Source organism: Ornithodoros turicata, chromosome 6 (genome assembly GCF_037126465.1).
Source record: "Ornithodoros turicata isolate Travis chromosome 6, ASM3712646v1, whole genome shotgun sequence".
Taxonomy (NCBI): Eukaryota; Metazoa; Arthropoda; class Arachnida; order Ixodida; family Argasidae; genus Ornithodoros; species Ornithodoros turicata.
Window position 1 is genome coordinate 64034626 of NC_088206.1, and position 21485 is coordinate 64056110.

Below are 21485 nucleotides of genomic sequence, written 5' to 3' on the forward strand. Positions count from 1 at the left end.
CCACCCCCTTTTGCCTGGTTGACGCTTCAAGACGACGGTGAATTTGTAGTACTTGCTCTTCACGAGGGCGGCTGGCAGCTGGGAAAGACATGCCTTTCTGGCTTCCCTCCTCGAACATCCTTCTCGGTTTTAGCCTCGCTTCTGCCAGTACCATAACTGTATACTTTCTTCTGCGTCGGCTCTTAAAGAAAAACAGTGGCATACAACGCTACGTTGATTTTCTGACATCAAAAGTCATGTTCGGGTACAGTATAGGTTTTGGCAGACACATGGTGCCAGAATTTGTGAGTGGTACTGTTGGCGAAAATGGATTTGTGCCGGACTTTCCGCAATGCCAGCCACAAGAACCAAACAAGGGCGAAACGACTGCAGAAGAGAGCGAGATAAGTACGTGTAATGCTATTTTTGATCCCTTCTCAGTTTGGGTAAACTTCTAGTGTTGAAAAAGTTGTTGTGTTTTCAATATCTATGCGACATCCGCAAATTGCTCGTGCAAGGGGGTTGTTTGTGCTTCTGATCGTGCAGTGAGCTATATGCGCCACTTTTGACGAAGAAGAAAAAGATCGTGCAGTTCGTGCGGTGCTTGGCGCGAGCGGGGTTCGATAGCTTGTTCGGACGTCGGTCCTGTGCTCCGCAAAAGACTCCTCTTATGGATACCCAAATGTTCTAAGCTCTAGCGGACGACCTCACCGGCTATCTTACTTGAGGCATTTGAGAAACTACGGTTCTCTCCTACCGGACTGGATATGGCTTCTCGCAGAGGTGCGTATATATTTTATGAACAAGCGATTCGAATTCAAGCGAGGAAGTGTTTCGATGTTTGCAGTATAGATTGTGAAACGGAAAATTCATCCACCGCGGTTTTGGTTCTGATAGCCTATAGATTTATCCCAAATTTAGCGCGCAAACGACGCTGCTGGGCAACATTGGCTGTTTGTCGTCTGCGCTTGCGCGACCTTGGACTGCAGGAGGGGTCGTCAACAACAGCCGACAGTCTGCAGTAAAGTTTCTCCGCAGCTGATAGTTGTCGCCCCCAGAAAAATTGCACGTTTTGCGTGAAACGTTCGTGCATTCGTGCAGGGAAGGAGATGGCATCGCCTGCGTCCGACCAGGAGAAACGGAAGCAGATCAGCGTCCGCGGGATCGCGCAAGTGGAAAATGTGACCAACATCAAGAAGAACTTCAACCGTCACGTACACTACACCCTGGTGAAAGACCGAAATGTAGCTACACCGAGGGACTACTACTTTGCTCTTGCACACACTGTCCGCGACCACTTGGTTGGAAGATGGATTCGCACCCAACAATACTACTACGAAAAAGATCCCAAGGTACATATACTTTCGGTACTTCCGTTTTGCAGATGCATGCGCAAAAGTAATTCCCGTTGTTTACCATGACGCGCATCGAACGCGTTTGACAGCCTATACGAAACCAGCTGACGTACGAAACATTTCGCTTGCTGTTCGCAAAGTTATTCAGGTCATAGCAGAAGGAGAAAGCGGCCGGTACTACTAATCATACAGCGATGTTTGCGTGTTTTTCGCGAGCCGCGCGCAAGGTCATGTTGAAGCAGCCGGGTTGACGTATCTTGCTTTTGCGCCAGGAAACCTTCACTTTCAAGTGGTTTCCGTTGTGCCCTTAGAGACACAGGTTGGGGAGTGCGATGGGTATTTCGTTGTTTTGCGCTTGTTTCCCGCGAATTAAAGCGATCGACCTTTGTCTGACTTTGATGTCCATGGTGACGTGCCCCTTTACCCCTCTATTTTAAGCCAGTGGAAGGTTAACAGGGTTGAAGTGTAACCCCGACGCTTATTTCCAGATGGGTGTGCGCTACTGCTAAATTGGTGGATTCGGCTTCACGCGCAAGGTCTCTAGTAAGAGATGTCTACACCTCATGGCTGACGTGCACTGCGGTGCTGCTCCCCTTACGGGGTTAAAAAAAAAAGGGGGGGGGGATTGTTTTCCGATTTGGGGTTGTCCGCGATTTCGTATCGCATTGCGCGAGCGCTGTTTGGGAGTCTGTTTGAGAGATTATTTTCCTGGGTAAATAAAGCGCATGTCTTAATGCGGCTTCCTGAAATTCACGAATTTCTGAAAGCTACAAAAGCTGTGTTAGTACTCAACAAGAGCAGCTGTAAGCACAATTTGGCAGAACAAATACTGGGCTGACCTTGGATTGGAATGCAGCAAGCAATGTACACAGGACACGTGGGAGTCAGGGTTAATTGGACATTTCTTTGCGCCCTCTTGCGCACTCAGTAAATGTGTTCTACTGAGTAAACAAATGTATTTTATATTTCCATGATAGGCAAGCCTGAGTTCCCTGTTCATGCACTGTGGATGTTGTTCAGATCTAGATCCTTTTATACATCTTGCACAATGCTCTTGGATCGTTTCTCCCCACAGAAATGAATCTTAACAGCATCACACTTAACGTTGTCACAAGGTACCCAGAAGGTTACCTGGCAAATAGCCAACGTTTTATATTCATAGGAAGCGTTTTCCTGTTACAGTTGATATCAGCTGTCTCTCATATGTTTATGCTCTCACACCTTTTATGTGGTGTCGTCTTTCCTGCCTCGTTAAATTATTATGAAAAATCAAAGTTAAACGAAAATTCATAATTTATTTGCATATTTTGGTGTATTAGATACGCTGTCACTATAAGTATCCCTTTCAAGAATAGCGATAAGGGACCCACTTCAGTTCTGCTGTAGGGAATCTTATCTGTGGCGAATGACCCACAATACAAGGTCTTTGCTCTCTAGTGTTGTTGTTTGCTTGTCCTTGAAAGCAGGGGCAGATCTAAAGGGGGGTTCAGGGTGTCCTGACCCCCTCAATTTGTCTTCACATAGTGTTTGATTGACATACATCGTGTATCTGCCATGCTGGCCAAGGCTGGATCCCCCTCAGAAAAATCCTGAATCTGCCCGCTGCTTGAAAGTGAGAAAGAATTGTGGGAAAGTACATAGTGTTTTTGGATTGCTTTCTACTCTGCTTTTCTCCATCACTTGGTGGTCCAAGTATAGTACTGGCTGACATGACTTTGAATTTTTTAGCGTGTGTACTACTTGTCCCTGGAATACTACATGGGCCGCTCCTTGACCAACACCATGGTGAACTTGGGAATCCAGAATGCCTGTGACGAAGCTCTGTACCAAGTAAGTTTCCCCCCCCCCCCCCCCCCTACAGTTGTACTGTGTGGCAGCACATGTAAGGAGGTTGAAGGGAATATTCAAATGCAAACAACACAAGGTTCTACATGCTAGGAATAAGAGGTTGATGGCTTTCTGGGTGTAGCAATATGGATTAAGCTACTTTGCGTAGTGCTACTCTGTTCTTCCCCAACGTCTAAATGCATACCTGTGTACTATAGATGTACCTAAATAATCTATCTGTGCTGATCTAGTTTAGGTCTTACTTGTTTTTTACCCATGAATTCTACTTATGTGAGCATAATAACACAAGCTCTATCATAGTTAGAGCTTGAAGCTTTAGGGTTTAACCTGATTCTTCCCCAAATTTGCACCCCAATATTTACCCGGTAAACTGCCTTAAACTGTGACGTCTGTAGGAATGCACACTAACTTGTTTGGCAGCAAACAGTTGCATCACCAGTCAGTGCCGAACCAGTTCAGTTAGCTATTAATAACTGAGCCCGATTTCTCCCTGAGTTTGCATGAATTTAGAGCACATGTTTATTTCTCAGATTTTTACTCCCCAAACTTAGAAAAAAAAATTTCCCAAAAACTTTGGGCTCTAATCGTAGTCCACGATTAGTACTTAGCGTTCAGTTAGTTTTGAAAGTCCAGTAGTTTCATTCGGCACACAAGGGAAATAAAGACGTGGGTATCTGAAAAGAGGTGAAAAACGTGCCAGGAAGAGGATGAGGCGTGTGAAGGCAGCCGTAGATAAGCAGTGGGTGCACGGGGATTACATAACCGCCGCTTCCAAAAACTGGTCCTTGGAGCATGACGACGAATAGCAGCAAGAAGACAGGGTAGAAGTAGACAGTTCTACCCTGTCCTTGTCTTCTTGCTGCTATTCGTCATTATGAACCTATACCAAGTACCCCGGATTGTTCCTATTGTGCTGGTCCTTGGAGGAAGAGTGGTGGAACTAAGCCAGACATGTGTCAAATGCTGTAGCAGTGTTTGATCCTTACGTGAACCTCATCACCTAGTGTAAATTACTGAAGGTATTTGAATCTCAGAAAGCTTGGGTGTTTCCAATTCCAAATTGTAAGCAGTTTTTGAATGCAAAAATATAGGGGAAGGACATACCTCCAAATAACAATCCAAAGTGTCATTATTCATACTTGCAGTGCAGCGTTGTTCATAGGAAGCATTGTTCAAAAGCTATCTACTCAGATATGTTATAAAATATCATCATGGTCACAATTCAATATCGAACAGATGAAGAAAAAAAAAGTCCAGACAAACTCCCCTGTTCATAGCTGGTATAACCTGTGTGCAAACTCATCACCAAAGAGGTGCGGTGTGAAAACTCTGTTCATGATCCTGCAGCAAAATGCAATTTCGTTAATGTACCATGTTTACTCGCACAGTATAATTGACATGGTTGGGCCCACAAAGCTTCGTACCTTTTCCTTCCTATTGCAATCTCTATGAAACTGTGTTGAAAAGTGACCAGTAAGCTGCACTTAAAAAAAACTAAATGAAAGTACAGTTGCTTGAAGAACAAAACTGACTTTTGTTTTCCCTTCAGGTACTGGTTGTACTTCTCTTTTTACTTAAAAAAAAAATTGTGTTTTTATTTATGGTGTGCTCCTATGGAGCTCAGGCCCCTGTCAGGCAACTAGTTTGCCTTTTGCCTCGGCTTCATTGCTGCTTTTGTTGCAGCGCAACAAATAAATATAATACAATGATGGAACCTTTCCCGAACATGAGTCATTGTCAATTTTGTTCTATTATGAACTGAGTACCCAGCATCTACTCTCCACTGACATGCACATGTGACAATAAAGCACACATCTGTACATGTCTACAGACGATGGAATTCTCAGTGATGACTTATTTTACCTCAGATGGGCTTAAACATTGAAGAGTTGGAAGAAATTGAAGAAGATGCGGGTCTCGGAAATGGCGGTCTCGGCCGCTTGGCTGCGTGCTTCTTGGATTCTATGGCAACCTTGGGCCTGGCTGCTTATGGCTATGGTATCCGCTATGAGTACGGCATCTTCTCGCAGAGGATCCGCAATATGGAACAGGTGTGCTTGCTCTGGTCCTCATCACCATACTTTTGTGACTGATCTAGTCAAATAACTCTTCACGTCCATGTGACAGTTGCATAACTTGTGTGGCACAGGTTGAAGAGCCAGACGACTGGCTGCGTTTCGGCAATCCCTGGGAAAAGGCACGGCCAGAGTACATGCATCCAATCAATTTCTATGGGAGGGTTGAAAAGACTGACAAAGGGTACAAGTGGGTGGACACTCAGGTAGGTTAGGTTAAGTTGGGTTGGGTTGGGTTAGGTTAGGTTGTATGTGTGTTGTATATGTGAACAGCCAGTGCTGCTTGTGACCTTACGCAGATCGTGTTTGCCATGCCATACGACGTCCCCATACCAGGTTTCCGAAACAACGTCGTGAATACGATGCGACTGTGGTCGGCAAAGTCCCCAGTGAACTTCAACCTTAGATTTTGTAAGTCTCCAGCTTTGTAACCGTGACCGCACTGCTCTCGAATAATAACGTTCCTCTTTTGCTGCGCAGTCAACAATGGCGACTACATCCAAGCTGTCCTTGACAGGAACTTGGCAGAAAACATCTCCAGAGTGCTCTATCCTAACGATAACGTAAGAGTTATTTGAGGATGCACGCCGCTAAACAGCTGCAAGAATATGCCACTGTTATAACATGATTAATCGATGTGATCGTGCGTTTCCTACAGTTCTTTGAAGGCAAAGAACTGCGGTTAAAGCAAGAGTACTTCATGGTAGCCGCAACCCTTCATGACATCCTCCGTCGTTACAAAGCCTCCAAGTTCGGCTCGCAGTTGGAAGTCCGAAAGACCTTTGAGTGTTTCCCAGATAAGGTGGCCATCCAGCTGAACGACACCCATCCAGCCCTCGCCATCCCAGAGCTGATTCGGATTTTCGTGGACATCGAGGGGCTTTCCTTCGATAAGGTTTGGCCATTCTTGCGTGTCTTGTGAAACAGTCCCTTATAAAACGACGGAAAAACCTGAGACAAGGTGCAAAAAGGAACACGTCTTTTTGCTCCTTGTCTCAGGTTTTTCGTCGTTTTACAATGTACCAGCGCGCCTGCACTTCTACTGTTGGCAGTCCCGTATAATCTGCGATTTTATTTTAGGCAGTCGACCTTGTGATCAAGACCTGCGCCTACACAAATCATACGGTGCTTCCTGAGGCCCTAGAACGTTGGCCCGTCGGCATGTTGGAGTACACGTTGCCACGTCACCTGCAGATCATGTACGAGATCAACTCTAGGTTCCTTGAAGTGAGTTTCATTTCACTCTAATTGTTCCACATTAAATTGTTCCACAGTTGTTACATTAGACTTCCTTTGATACGGCTTCCGATAATTTGTCTTGCCGAGATCGCCATCAAATGCCAATATGTTTCTAGTTTATTTTGTATTCCACTCATGTTCCGTTTGTGTGGGCCACTTACGGATGTTGTGGGAAACATGTCTTGCCGTGCGGAAGATGGCAGAGGCGAAACTTGCGCGAATATTTCGCTCAGAGTGCGCAGCGGACGTTGAAACCAGACTCAATGCCCTGGAATTTGTCATATGAAGATAACCCTGATAGGGCGTTCCATCACATCGCTGTGGCATATTTTCATCCATATTTTGTTTTTGCTAATTTAAGTGACATTGACCTTGTTCATTTTTTTGCCTATGCTTTAATTAGACATTGGGATAATTCGAAATTCGTGTTTCCATCAGGATCAAATTCACGGAAGTTTACTGTATCTTGTATTTTCAACTTTATGACTGCATTCAAGTGTGAAAGTGGTGTTGTAATTCTGTACGGGGTGCAACATCCTACCGTATCTGCTGGCTTTTAAGACTTTTTGGCCTCTTTGGCTGGTAGTTTGGGGGTGTTTTCATGCATGATGTTAGAGGGAGGGGTGCAGGGAAAATCCCGGGGTTGAGGGAGAGACTTACAGCAAGGACAAACTAGACTAACCTGCACTGGTGATGTAAGGCGCCGTGGGTTTCTCCGACCGTGTGCATGTCGCCATTAACGCTGGAAGCATGCGCTGCTGCATGTGTTGCGCGCATATTTGATTTTTGTGAGTGTATCCTCTCTTTATAGGGGAATGTTGTTAAATCTGGGGGCGTCCCAATTTCAGAAAGTAGCCAAGAAATACCCTGGTGATGTTGACCGCCTCCGAAGGATGTCCATAGTTGAGGAAGAGGGTGAGAAGAGAATTAACATGGCACACCTTGCCATAATTTGCTCGCACAAGATCAACGGAGTTGCTCGCATCCACTCCGAAATTCTCAAGAAGAAAGTGTAAGGCTGCTAACGATTCTGTACGGAATATTCCAGTAAATGCTTGCAGTGCTGCACACTAAGGGTGCTCATGCATGCTTGCATGTGCATATAGTTTTCAGTGTGCTCCGGAAGTATTTGTCTACTTAATCTGAGAACAGAAAACGGGTTGAAACTGAAAAGAAAAACCAAATAAGACATTGCTAGAATCACTGGTTCCCAATACACCGAGATTCCTTAACTCTTTGAAGCGTGGGCAAAAATTAAACTGTATCAAAGATTCGTAAGGCTTCGTATCACACTCCTGATGAACTGTGGAAAGTTTGAACTGTGAAAGTGTGGGATATTTTTACGAATATACGATAAGCCTTTGATAGTAATAATGCTCATATGTATTTACACTTGGGTTATGTGTAGGAGAACATGTTTTGTTTTTCTACTTCTCTGCAAACACCTTTGTCCCACTCAACACACATGAATTCGGTGTCTTTCCATAGCTGTGTGCCGCAAAGGTTTAATGGGCTAACACTTGGACCCAAGTTATGCCGGATAGATGTAATAGGTGTATTTGCATCGATGTGAAATGTTTTTTGCGATGTGAAGTTGCATTTAGAGTCTAGATCTGGAACCACATCGCTGTAGAGAGACCCATAACTGTACTATCTGATTCATATGGGTGCAACATCTGTGTGCAGGTTCAAGGATTTCTACGAGATGTACCCTGACCGTTTCCTGAACAAGACTAACGGCATTACACCCAGGCGATGGCTGTTGCTGTGCAATCCCAACCTGGCCGACCTGATCGCCGACGTGAGGGATCTCATTTGATTCATTAATACAGTCGAGCCCGTTTATAACAATAATGACGGGAACACTAATTTCAATTCTTATATCAGAGTATTGTCATATGCGAGTTTTCGCGAAATAGTTGCGCAGTATGTGGTACAATCGGGAAACATGCGAGAACAACGTAATGCAGATTGGCCATACCTGATTTATTGCAAAAATGAAAACATCGTTTGCTTCAGCCTTGGACCGCTGTTGCAAACACTCTTTTCTAGTTTATCCAAGCACAAAAAAAAAGTTTTGGTGGAGGCCGCGTGCAGCCACGAACTTCCTGAGGTCCGTGAAGCCTCCACAGCGCGCTGCACAGTGACTGGGCGGTCGTCTTCATCATCGTTTTCACCTTCACTGTGTTCATCGTTTTGGGTTGGGCACACCTCCTGGATGATGGACGCATCTGTCGCTTCCTCACGCGTTGATGCGCAGCTGTCTGCGTTCAGAAAGTCCTCGAGGATCACATCGTCTAAGGGCGCAAGCCGCTCCCACGCTGCCTCCACTTCTCCCTGGATTGAGGCTGCCTCCACATCCTCATCTACCGGGCCGGTGTTTTCGTCAGGAACGCGTATTCCAGCTTTAACAAAACAGTTCCGCACTGTCTGGCGCTTCACTTCATGCCAGGCAGCGTGCATCATTTGTACGGCCATGCTCAGGGTAATCTTCGTCACGGGAGCGGTACGGGCTGCCGGGTTGGGTCCGAGGTCGCGGAAGGATCCTTTCGATCACTCTCCGCTTGTAGCAAACCTTAAAGTTTGCAATGGTTCCCATGTCAAGCGGCTGAGTTTTGCAGGCGCTGTTTGGAGGTAGAAACAGCAGCTCCACGTTAGACAGCCGGGGATTGACGCGATGTGCGCTGCAGTTGTCTAGCAGGAGGAGGATCTTCCTGCCGTTCTTTGCCATTTCTTGATCGAGCTCGACAAGCCACTCGGCGAACAGCACCTTCGTCATCCATGCTTTTGAGTTACTCCTGTAACGCACGGGCAGGCTGTACAGGCTTCGGAAGTCTCGTGGTTTCGCTGACTTGCCGATTGGCGATTGCTGCCGTCCATATTGCAGCACAGTAGGACTGTTACTCGAACTTTGCTGTGCTTGCCACCAGCACAGGTCTCGTTCCTCAATGCATGTGTGTGTGACGGCAGGAGCTGAAAAAACAAGGCAGTTTAGTCTGCGTTGAAAACATCCCGTTCGTTGTACGAGGCGATTTTCGCGGCGTGCATGTCCATCCACTCGTCGATATTCGAGGTGTCTGCGGAGGCTGCTTCGCCGACGATTTTCGGATGCCATGTCTCTCTTTAAAGCGGTGCAGCCAACAGTTTCCAGGACTGAACCCCTCGTGCTCCATCAGAAAGGCCAGTTGCTTCGCTTTCGCTGTGAGAACGGCACCACTTACGGGGATATTCCGGCCACGGACTTCCAGAAACCACTTGTAGAGAGCGGCCTCTACGTCCGGGAGTGCTGCTCCCCGCATTCTCTTTCGTTTCCCGGACGCTCCCGGTTCCTGATGATAGTAGAAATGGTCGGCTGCGAAAGACCATACTTTGTAACCAAGGTCTTCACTGGAATCCCGGAACGATGGTCGTCGAGGATGCTGTGCTTAGTCTCGAGGCTGATGGCTTTTCTCTTCAGCTGACTTCCCGACGACGCGGACGCCATGGTTGCGAGTGCAGTCGAATATCCACGTGCCTATACCCTATACGATCTGCAATGTGTGCTGTCGGCTCAGCAGGCACTCCCGGCGCTCCCGGTGTCAAAGTGGAGGAGAAAGGGGGAAAGAGGAAAAAGTCTCTCCGCTACCCTCTCTGAGGTCGCGTGCGTTAGCTGCGGTGACGCAGTTTTGTCCCGTGACTCACTAATCCCTCTGCTCGGGCGTCTAATCCCCAAGGACGCAAAGTGGCCTCAAAAGTGTTCCAAGAAACCTAGCTTGCATTGCTGAACGAATGAAACCCTATTCTTGGGAGTTCTTTTCTCATTTTTTCCCCCGGGCTCAGAGCAAAATCTCATTGTTATACACGAGCAAGGCATTCTTCTGACCATTGTACAAACGAAGTTTTGTTTGCATGTGTCTCAGTGGGCTTGCTGACGGGATCCTACAATTTTATTGTATTATTAGAGTTATTGTTACATTGAAGATTGTAATAAACGGGCTCGACTATCTCTTATTGTGTGTGGCTTCATTCCTGTTTAGAAAATTGGGGAGGAGTGGATCTCGCACCTGGAACAGCTTCAGAAGCTGAAGCCGTTGGTCAACGACAAGGCTTTCCTCCGCGAAATTCAGAAGGTCAAGCAGGTATGACGCAGAGTGCACGTTGGGTCCTCTTGTCATTATACTTCTCTCGCAGGAAAACAAGCAGCGTCTGGCGGAGTACCTCACTAAGGAGACCGGTGTTAAAGTGAACCCTGCGTCCATCTACGACATGCAGGTGAAACGAATTCACGAGTACAAGCGTCAGCTCCTCAACTGCCTACACATCATTGCAATGTACAACCGCATCAAGGCAAACCCCACTGCTCCCTTTGTACCACGCACAGTCATGATTGGTGGCAAGGTGAGTGAAAGGTTGATTTGACGTGGTGAGTGGACTAAGATGGTGAGCAGACCAGACTCTTGAGGAGAGGGTATGGGACGTTGGCTAAGCTTTACGTTCTGCAGCTCCTCTGTAACCAGCACCTTTAGAACAGCCCTAGTGCATGTCATCCACCACGCATTAATTTTGTATAGCAATTGAAAGCCAACCTCATGTTGAAATATAGAAAAGTTGTTACATGTGAAAACTGCAAAGGAAACAATGGTAGTCTTTGGGCACAAACAACTCTCTCCACAGCGAATCGTTTCTTTGCCTCATCAACGGTAGAAGCCCATCAACGATGCATTTTGTTCTAAAACAATCATCATTGTTCATTCTCTGGTTTGTTCGCAGGCTGCCCCTGGCTACCACATTGCCAAGCAGATAATCAAGCTGATCTGTCACGTGGCCAATGTTGTCAACAACGACCCCGTGGTGGGAGACAAGCTCAAGGTCATCTTCCTCGAGAACTACAGAGTCAGTCTAGCCGAGAAGATCATCCCAGCCGCAGACCTGAGTGAACAGATTTCGACAGCTGGCACCGAAGCATCTGGCACTGGCAACATGAAGTTCATGGTCAGTTCAGGCTTTCCATTAATTGGTACTCGGTATTCTGTATTTGTTGTTCTTTCACAGCTGAATGGTGCCCTAACTATCGGGACACTCGATGGTGCCAACGTGGAGATGCGTGAAGAGATGGGTCCCGAGAACATTTTCATCTTTGGCATGAACGAGAACGAAGTGAATGACCTTGCTGCAAAAGGGTGAGCTTGCTTTTGCTGGCTGGAGTCCACGACACAGAGAGAGCTTCCTTTTTTTTTTCTTTTTTTTGCAGCTACAATGCCCTCGACTACTACAACAAGCTTCCAGAAGCCAAGAAGGCGATAGACCAAGTCAAGGGTGGCTTCTTCAGCCCGCAGGACCCCAACATGTTTACTGATCTCACAAACGTCCTGCTTTACCACGACAGGCAAGTAAAAATGCCACAAAAGGGTGATGACTAGAGCCTGAAGTTTTCTGGAAATGTTTTTTAAGAATCCGGGGGGGTAAAAATCGGGGCAGTAAACACGTGCTCATGCGAATTCGGAAAAACATGCTAAATTTGGGGAGACAATCAGCTTTCTTACTCTAACAAACTGTACTGGTTTGGTTAAACTGGTGATGTAATTGCGTTTGCTGCAGAACAAGCTAGTGTGTATTGCTACAGAGGTTTCGGTGATGGCAATTTGCTGGGTAGAAATTGGGTTTCACCTTAAAACTTGTGATGGTTGGTGAAGAATGTAGAGGGTTGGGTCAAGATCCACTTGGCAAAAGTAACAACAAAAAATATGAAACTCTGAAGCATTCCTTTAATGGACACAAGCTTTCATGCAGTGGACTAAATGCAGTCCACTGCATGAAAGCTTGTATCCATTGAAGGAAAGCTTCAGTGTTTTTATATTTTTGTTGTTGCTTTTGCTCTAGTGATGTCACAAAAATGGCATAGCAGTGCATCACAAATAGGCAATAGGCACTGCAACTGGCAAGCTGCTTCAGCACTTACTCAGGGTACAATACAATATTTCGAGGACATTAGCATTAGTTAACGAGCTAGCATCTTTCAAGTGTAAACTGTTCTCAAATCCAGACTGTAAAATGTTGACTGCAGGTTCTTCCTGCTGGCTGACTTTGAATCCTACATGAAGTGCCAGGAGAGAGTGTCGAACATGTACACCAACCAGGAGGAATGGACGAAGATGGCACTACTCAACATTGCGTCCTCTGGAAAGTTCTCCAGTGACCGTACCATCGCTGAGTATGCGCGAGAGATCTGGGGCGTAGAGCCCAACTGGGAGAAGCTTCCCGCACCTCATGAAGCACCTGTGGCCGAACACTCAGAGAAGAAATGAGTGCCGAAAGTGAAAGTATGGTCGCCATGAAAAAATTTTTAGTCAATGAAAATACTTCTCCAACTCCTCCTCTTTCTGTGTTCATATGGCAGGGAATCTTGAGGGCTGAATGAAACTAAAGGAATGTGCTATCGTAAGATACTCAGTTCCAGACGGTGATTATGCTCATTTATATTACAGGTCTGTCCGTAGTTCACGTGTTGTACATTCTGAAAAATCCTATTTTGAATGTTGCTTTTAAATGTGAAGAGTTTAGGTAGCAATAAAATTGTACCCAAGATTAAAGTCGTGTTTTGCCATGAGCCGCAGGTGGAACACTCGCAGTCAGTGTTCATTACAAAATGAAACAACCTAGAGCGGGGGTAAAGCATTCTTTTTGCAGGCCTGGGCTGGGCTCTAGCATGTGTTACCCCACTGTTAGTGAGCCAGAGCTGCCACTGATCCTTCGACTAACCACTGGCATCGATCATAACTATTTGTCTCCTGATGTTAAAGCCACGTTAAGTTACGTTGACTGGTTTGACATGCTGCGTACATTGAAATGGAGGAGTGTGCAAATGGAGGATAAAGAATGTTGAATATCGAATAGTCGTGCAAAGCTTCAATTTCTAGACCATGGCTGTAGTGTAATTTTTCTGGCATTAACTGTCACGAGAGACGTAATTTTGTTGGAATCCCCTACTCTTGTTTCATTAGTGTTTCCTGCTTTTCAGGGGAGTGCATACAGGGGTAATTATCTTGATTTCAAAACTTCATATCTGGCAGTGGTGTGTTACACAGATGAGGCTGATTACAAACACACAAAAATTTGCGTCCAGCCTCAGCTTTGTCATGAACAACTTTTAGCTTCTTTGCTGTAGTGTGTGTCACCTGGGGAAGCTATGTTGATGAAATTTTCAATGTAAGGGTTAAGACTCCCTTTTTGTTCTGGGCTGCAGGCATTATTTAAGAGTTAACTGTTTAAAAGCAATGTCCCAGACATCAAATCATCCCACTGTGACTGTAGCCTAAACTACACACAGGAGGGCCACTGCCATTTTTTCAGGCGAAGTATGCACTTAGGCTATGGCAATTTCGTAAAGCAGGCTTCAATTCAGTAAAGCATGCTTCACCTCATGCATTGAAGCATCAGGTGAAGCCTAATTTCGGGATGTATCGTTCATATTTGGCGAACAGTGGAATGTTCAGAAAACTGAATATTGGGTATACGATTCGAGAATCGGATACTTCGAGTGATTCATATTTGATTCGAATTCAAGAACTAGAATATTCGCACACCACTAGAAAATACGCAATATTACATAGCACATTTGGCACACACAGGCCATTGTTTTCCGAAAGGTGGAGTCCCATGTACGCGTTGGTGAATGATGTAGACGCTACACGCCTGGATTAGTTGTTGTATTCAGTTACAATGCCTCCAGGAAGCAGAAGAAAGCCTCTCCCTGAATGGGCAGAAGTAGAAGAAAACTGGAAAAAGTTAAATCCAAAAAATTTAAAAAGTAAAGTTACAAAGTTAAAAAAAAAAAAAGTTAATGTTGCGCGTACCTGGGCTTTTGCAAACAGCCAACACTATAATCAAATAAAGTTTTCCGTGCGATGTTCAATTGAGATGGTCTTTAAAATCTCATCTGGACAAAATCTCTCAAAAAATCTGGATTAAATTGTGTGGACAAAATTAAAAAAAAATCTGGATAAAATACGTGTGGATTAAATCCAAACAACCTACTAAGACAGCAGAGTATTTATCTTCAACTATTCATTATTCATGTAACACTATTAATTATTTCTGTAGTTCTACCAGTTCTTGGTCACGTCACCCCTCTGCCTGTTCTTTCTTCAGTTTCAGATGAATGGCGTGCTGATCTTCGGGGTTGAGGAAGCTGCACAGCTTTCCGTACTTTGCAATCAGGTTGAGTCGTGTCCAGTACGCATTGCGGTACGGCGCCACTTTCTTGAGGTGTATCTGCCACCCCTTTGTGTTTTGCTTGATGTACCATGGGACAAACTTTTCTTTCTCACGTGCCACTTTTCCTCCACTGACCACCATGTTGAGGTCGCACTCCTCATTAGGGTCTACTTCTGCCGACTTGCGGCAGCCGGTAGTCGGAGATGCGACAACTCGCGGGAAAAGGTCCGTCTCGTTGCGAAACTCGACGAGGTGGAGTCGTTTCTCGTCCGCTAGCTGCTGGTGTGTTCTCTGAAAGGAAAAGTTAGCTCCTTATATACAAGGTGTTTCCTTTTATCTGCAACAAATTTTCATAAAAAGGGGAGTTGCCTTAGGGCGGTGTTACTTTTGGCACTCTATCACTCGACGGGGCTGCTACTAGGAATCCAATTTTTTCCTCAGTTGGGGGACTAATTAAACATATTTTAATCAACTTTTTAATGACTGACTTTAGGGGGCACATTGCAATTGCAATATTAAAGCCTGATCACCACATGATCCTCTGGAACCACTGATGAAGCACTAAAGTAATCTCAGCGCGTGGTATAGACCCAAGTATTTCACCTCGGCCGTCCGCTGAAAACAGAAAGTGATCACAAAAAGAGCGACGGTGACGTCCATATCTCCGCCCTCACTTAACGTTACAGAAAAGCATCATACGCGATGTTGGCAAACCCTTATCGCGGTATGTTTCACGATCTTTGTTTTGTTTTTCTTTTTCCGTCCTTTTGTTCTTTCATGTGTTCGCAGTCGCCTGCCGTATCAGTTGTTTCATCCTGCCAGACACAGCTCTTGCCCTTCCCCGGTACGATAAGCGCTGATATGTAGTGGTGATGTGCAAAGTTCTTTGAAAGCAAAAAAAGAAAAACAAAACGAAAGAAAGATCGCGAAGCATTACATTTTTCTGTGACGGTAAGTGAGGGCGGAGATATCGACGTCGGCGATCACTTTGTTTCCAGCGGGTGACCGAGGTGAAATACTCTGGTCTATAGCACGCGCTCAGGTTACTCGAGTGCTTCATCAGTGGTTCGAGCGGATTATGTAGTGACCAGGCTTTCATATCGTAATTGCAATGTGCTCCCTAAACTCAATAATTAAAAAGTTGATCAAAATATCTCTGTTCATTAGTCTCCTAGTTGAGCAAAAATTGGTTTCCTAGCAGCAGCTCCGTCGGGTAATCCAATGCCAAAAGTAAAACCGCCCAAGGAAACTCCAGTTTTTATGAAAATTTGTTGCAGATAAAAGGAAACACCCTGTGCCTATGTATAAATGTCCTACCAACAGTTTTCTTTCGATCATCTTCACTTTTTTGGACGCGACAGGTTTCAAAACAAATTTAGGCTCAACCTTAATACAAACCTGATTGTGCAATCCTAGGAGAAATGCCTTTATCAGATTACTGGCACAGCCCGCCCTGCAGTCCAACTTCACATGAATATCAGCGATTCCGGCCATCTTGCAAACCTCTTTTATCACTCGCTGCGCCACTACTCCGTAACCTACAGAGAAGTGCCATTATTATACGTGCATGTTCACATTTACCTGGGGCAATAAGGGCATGCACCTTTGGGCTTTTTCTTGACAAACATCTTCATAGGACCAAATTCAGCGTAGAAGTCGTGGTAGACTGGAAAAAAAATAGTTGTTCATTTTTAGACAGAGGAAGGGCGGTGCAGCTCCGCTACTGCTGAATGGGCTTGTGTGCACTGACTGTGTGGCTGGGGCAATCAATAAGTCAAGTTACCAGGCAAAGAAAGGGGCTGATCCCCACAGTACGACCTCTCTCTTAAAGGAGCATGGGAGGCACCCCGAATACATGTTTCTTGAGAAAAATAGTTTACAAGAAAGTGTGCAGCAGCGGCAATTTTCCCCAGCTTCTCCTGGCATGCTGCGAAGCCAGATCATCGAGCACCTTCATTGGCTGCCGAGAGCAGTCTGCTACGGCGAGGGAGCTGGGCGATTGGCTGGGAAGGTTGACCCCTCTGCGTCAGGCACAGGATAGGTGCTGCCGAATACAACCGCAAAAAAAAAAAAAAAAAAAAAGCAAGACGAGAGAAAAGGCAAACACCACTATTGGTCGGAAGACGCGACGTTGCAGACTGGCAGCCGAGGGAAGCATATTTTTTTACCCACGAAATTGAAAGCGCTAATATTTTTTTTTTTTAATGCGAATATGTATCCCAGGGCCCAATTTCTACCCCTTCTGACATTTTTTTTTTGCCCCGAGCCCTTCCATGCTCCTTGGAGGCATTTTCTTTTTCGAGGAATGTTCAGAAATGACATATTAATTTATGACTTATATCAAATCACCTGTGTGCCCCTCGAATCTGTCGACATATCGGAGTTTCTGTGCAGCTCGATTTTTTGCCTGTAACAGAGCATCCGCATGAATTTAAAATCCTACGATATATCTAAACAAAGCTAACGTAAAACGAGGGTGCAAGCTACCTTTCTGAGAGCTGCTTTGGCATCAGGTGACCTTCCAATGGCAAATCCTGGGAGAAGAGAGAAAAAAAAAAGAGGATGAGCTATACCGCAACATTTCGACCTTGAACTCACCAACGAGCCCATTGCCATTCCCAACCACGACAGTTGCTTTGTGTCTTCGCACTCTCCCAAACGTGCTCGTCATTCGGGTTACCATCAAGAGCTATAGAGCAAATAATTGCACTTAAATGCCAAATGCAATAATGTTGAGCAGACGTCAGGCAACTTACCTCAACAACGATTGTGTCAAAATTTTCAAACATTCCTGAAAAGTCATGGTGCAAGGTTTATAGGAGGATGTGAAATCGTTTTTGCTCCAATCAGACTCACTATCTCCTATGGGGTCAGGTGGACCAATACTGCGGCCTGGTGCCCTCGATCCACTCCAGCCCCGTTCCAGGGGACTCAGTTTCATGGGTCGAAAACCTTGCATTTCGTCTCTAAGCTTTAGTATCTTTTCTTCTCTCTCTTTATCTGGCGGAAGTTGCACTCTTTCAACAACTTCTTTCCCTCGGATCACGGGAGCGTTGAGTCCTGGCCACACCATGTTGATTTTACCTGGTTCGTTCCAGAAGAAAAACAAAAAGTGACCACAGTGAAACATTATATCGGAGTTTGAGTACTACTGCTTAAAACATTACCATAACCGATGACTTGCCCTCTGTTGAGGTCTTTGGACCGTTTCCTAGAATGGCCAGAGGCACGTCCGCGCTTTCGTCCGGCATTACTGACGCTTGTTACACTTTTCCAAAGCTGTTCAGCAGTCACTGCAAAACATGATTGAACATAGGGGAAAAGGGGCATTTATGGTGAGCCAGTGCTTCTGTTCAGAAAGCAGTTGTGTACTGACCTTTTGCAAAGAAACTTGTGCTGCGTATACATAGAAGATAACCCGTAGGGGACACTGGACCTTGGACCGCTTTGGTTACGCTTGTTGTGGCAGATGCTGCTAAAAGCAAAGCAATTCTCTCATGATATCGTAGTAGCACTATCGCCCTGATCAAAATCGAGAATGCGACAGTCACGAGTCTCATGGCGTGGCTGCGCTTTAAAAGACAAGTGTCCTGTGGCTGTTATTCTATTGTATAGAAATGATAATACTCCTGATATTCACCTAGTCTGCAACTTAACGTAGCTGCTGTACCCAAAAGCCGGGCTACACCCGCCATTTTGGTCTTTAATCGCATGTGCTGCGCTCATATGGCTGGGATTGGCTTCTGTCTTACGCTTGGCTTGGGCCACTTCGATTGGTTGGTTTGAGTCTTGCGTTGGCTACGCGGGCCGCGGGCTACGTGCCTCTCTGCATCACATTTACATGGAGTCGGACCATGTGTAGGACCGTTCTCGTATATCCCTGTGTTTACTGCATTGTGGCTACCAACTTGTAGCATCGCCAATATGATACATTTCTTACGGCATCTGCGGAACCGGAGAGAAGAAGTACTATGGTAGTCATGTTCCTTACCGGCTTGAGAAACGCAATTCAAGCATTCAGCCGCCGAAAGTTTATCAAGGTCGGAGTACCGTTTATGGTGAGATTCCACTTGTTTTTCGCATTATTTTCGCACCCGAAATTAGCCTGGAGTATTAGTACATGAACCACTATTTGGTTCGCTCTCTGTTCAGGTTCTTGTTGTCGGAGGTTCGTTTGCATTGAAACAGTTTACTTCCTTGCGATTTGAAGTCACCGGCATCACAAAGGTCAGTATGATTTTATCTTGTAAAGCTGCTGCAGCAATCAGTGCATTGCAATTGTACAACAGGTGACACCCGAGGAAGCTGCTAAATTCGGAGTGAAAATGAAACCAAAAGGGGAAGTCACACTAGAGTCGGTTTATGAGGTACGTTACTGGCTGTAACCGTGAACTGTGTAGGTTACTATATGCGTTATTATCTGTTCAGTGAATGGAGATTAACCACGTTTATAAATCTTCGTTATTTCGATAGGACGTTCAAAAAATGGACACTGAGAGCTGGGAGAATATTCGTGGACCCCGGCCGTGGGAAGAAAATAATGAATACAACAAGATCTTAGAAGAACGACAGAAGCAGGTAACAACCAAGCGGAACAGCTAGGAGAATAGTCATCAACTTGGTCAAGGTCTCCCCTGACACTACGTATTTAGGGGATCTTGCATTACTTCAGTGTAACACAGTGTATAAAAGTTGAAGCAGGATATGCAATTGCACTCTCTGTAGGAAGTCAGCATGCCTGCTATGCCCTGTGCAAGTAGGTGGAGTTGTCTGTGCAGCACCCCAATTTTCCTCTCTCCCATATTTTCCGTGGAGCGACCTGATTGGTCCCTCTCAAATAAGAGGGTAACATTTCCAGGTTGAGGCACCTGTGGGATCATGCTGGGGTGTTAGTGCTGCCTTATAGCTGCATTGTGAGATTGTGAGTGGAGATACAATTTGTTTGTCATGTTTTCTGCAAACTTTGCCCTCTCCCTGGTGCAGAGAGAAACTGTTATAGCATATTGAGCATGCACAACTCTCTTCATCTAGAGCAGTGGTTCCCGACTTATGTTATTCGAGGGAACCCATGATTGTGCCTGCATGATTTCAAGGAACCTACTACAGTCTGGAACGGTGTAGAAGTTGGTGAGGCGAACTAGATGTCATACAAGTAGCTAATTTTTATTCTGTCTGATTATTTAATTGTGTGATTTTAATTTATTTCATCGATTATTGTTTCATTGTAAGATGTTGCTTACGGTTTCCCGGATTCATTCAGCTGTTTTACAATACTTCCCTGCAGATAACATAGTACTTGTAATGCTTTCAAACAAAAGAGAAAAGCAAATGCGTGTTGCGGAGAAATTGTCAGGGTGAGTTACGAGTTGAGCAGACCAATAAAGACGACAGGTGCTAGCTCTACTCTTTGCAGTGACCTTCAGCCACAGCAACCTGGTCCTGTGATCACAATTAAATGTTGAGCACAGAAAAGGTGTCCGAGAGTGAAGTTTGGTAGGCAATCAAGTCACACTTGTAAGTGCTGCCAAAATTCTGTTCCTGGAGATTCAGGGCTAGGCTCACGGAACCACGGTTGAGAAACACTGATCTAGAGAATTGCAGTGGCTTTGTGTGGTGAGTCACGTGATGATGAACAGACAAAATCTTTTGCTAGCCCAGACACGGACTCTTGAAACTACTACCCTAGTGCTGGGAGCCTTGCAGTTAGTATGACATGTGGATGCGACTTCCGTGTTGACATGCGTGAGCTACAGACGTGAGACTTTCTGTTATTGTCAGTGGCTACATGAAATTGCGAGTGGAAAATATGCTTCAGTGGATCCCAAGGTGTGCAGGTGGTCTGGGCCATGTCCAACTATTCCTGTGGTGCGAATAGGCTGAAGAAATGCTGGACAACAATGTACTGCAGACTGTGCATTTATGGAATGCTGCGTACATATTCACAGATGTATCAGGGGTAGTGTCCAGAAACGAATTTTCGCATTAAAGGGGTTGTGAAAACATTTTGAAACTTGTGAGGAAATAACTTTGTAAACATTGATTTATATCTGCTGAACATGCACGTCAAAACGCTATGTTGCTGCAATCCCGTGTTACGAAGCTCTCGCACTCCGAAGGTCGCTCTTAACTGTTCACCACCGTTTTTGAAGTGACGTATTATCATGGGAAAACTTTTTTTTTTTTTCGTTTTATGACTACGCAGGCGGTTGTAAAAGGAGCCGGGCACCGCAGAACGGGCCTTCATTGTAGTGGCCTTCGGGTAGTTCGGGCACGCGTGCGCAGTTACAACGTCACTTCCCGTCTGTCTGCCGACGCCTCTCAGCGCTGTTCGGCGCCACAATCGGCTCTGACATATCGCAGTTTTAAAAACCCGTTCAAATGAGTAATGTATAAGACCTTGCCCGTCGAAACCATAGGCTATAACGTATGAAATGGGGTCGTATATTTAGTGGGTTGTATGTGGTTTCCAGGGGCTGATCTAGAGGGGGGTTCCGGATGTCCCGACCCCCTCCTCAATTTATGTCTCACTCAGCGTTGACTTGACCCTGGGTCGCGTATCTAGCATGCTGTCCGTGACCGCTCCCTCTTCTCAGGAAAATCCTGGATCCGCCTCTGGTGGTTTCTAACCATGGTTTCTGACCCTGAACCTGGAGGAAGAAAAGGGAGGAAGAGCCCTATGGCTCTGAGAAGTGAAGCCAAGATTGGTGGGCACTCAAGTGACATCACCGCTCGCCTTCTGGTTTCGGTTACATGCATCTCTATGTCAGCTCCCAACGCATAGTTTCGGGATACTTGG

The 21485-nt window shown here is 45.5% G+C and overlaps 3 protein-coding genes across 5 annotated transcripts; 2 read left to right on the forward strand and 1 right to left on the reverse strand.

The window, feature by feature from the left end:
• Positions 1 to 48: 48 nt before the first annotated feature.
• LOC135397014 (glycogen phosphorylase-like) lies at positions 49 to 13065 on the forward strand. 2 transcript variants are annotated; one of them, XM_064628306.1, is made up of 17 exons: positions 49 to 387; positions 1081 to 1331; positions 3063 to 3164; positions 5051 to 5233; positions 5332 to 5463; positions 5557 to 5668; positions 5738 to 5820; positions 5916 to 6152; positions 6338 to 6484; positions 7345 to 7508; positions 8183 to 8297; positions 10513 to 10614; positions 10667 to 10873; positions 11246 to 11467; positions 11528 to 11655; positions 11727 to 11861; positions 12540 to 13065. In XM_064628306.1, the coding sequence occupies exons 1-17, from the start codon at positions 90 to 92 to the stop codon at positions 12778 to 12780; spliced, it is 2859 nt and encodes a 952-aa protein (XP_064484376.1). In that variant the 5' UTR covers positions 49 to 89; the 3' UTR covers positions 12781 to 13065. The 2 variants fall into 2 exon arrangements, with proteins under 2 accessions (XP_064484376.1, XP_064484377.1); XM_064628307.1 differs by lacking the exon at positions 49 to 387 and adding an exon at positions 550 to 762.
• Positions 13066 to 14509: 1444 nt separating this feature from the next.
• On the reverse strand, positions 14510 to 18432 carry LOC135397018 (small ribosomal subunit protein uS5m-like). Of its 2 annotated transcripts, none has more exons than XM_064628312.1 (11): positions 18330 to 18432; positions 18066 to 18161; positions 17857 to 17982; positions 17546 to 17773; positions 17446 to 17480; positions 17288 to 17378; positions 17177 to 17223; positions 17039 to 17096; positions 16293 to 16355; positions 16088 to 16227; positions 14510 to 14980 (listed from the first exon to the last, which is right to left on the reverse strand). In XM_064628312.1, the coding sequence occupies exons 1-11, from the start codon at positions 18400 to 18402 to the stop codon at positions 14597 to 14599; spliced, it is 1341 nt and encodes a 446-aa protein (XP_064484382.1). In that variant the 5' UTR covers positions 18403 to 18432; the 3' UTR covers positions 14510 to 14596. The 2 variants fall into 2 exon arrangements, with proteins under 2 accessions (XP_064484382.1, XP_064484381.1); XM_064628311.1 differs by having other exon boundaries at positions 18066 to 18164; positions 18330 to 18430.
• Positions 18433 to 18502: 70 nt separating this feature from the next.
• LOC135398154 (cytochrome c oxidase assembly protein COX16 homolog, mitochondrial-like) lies at positions 18503 to 20693 on the forward strand. The gene is made up of 4 exons (XM_064629589.1): positions 18503 to 18747; positions 18842 to 18916; positions 18979 to 19056; positions 19163 to 20693. The coding sequence occupies exons 1-4, from the start codon at positions 18661 to 18663 to the stop codon at positions 19289 to 19291; spliced, it is 369 nt and encodes a 122-aa protein (XP_064485659.1). The 5' UTR covers positions 18503 to 18660; the 3' UTR covers positions 19292 to 20693.
• Positions 20694 to 21485: the final 792 nt, after the last annotated feature.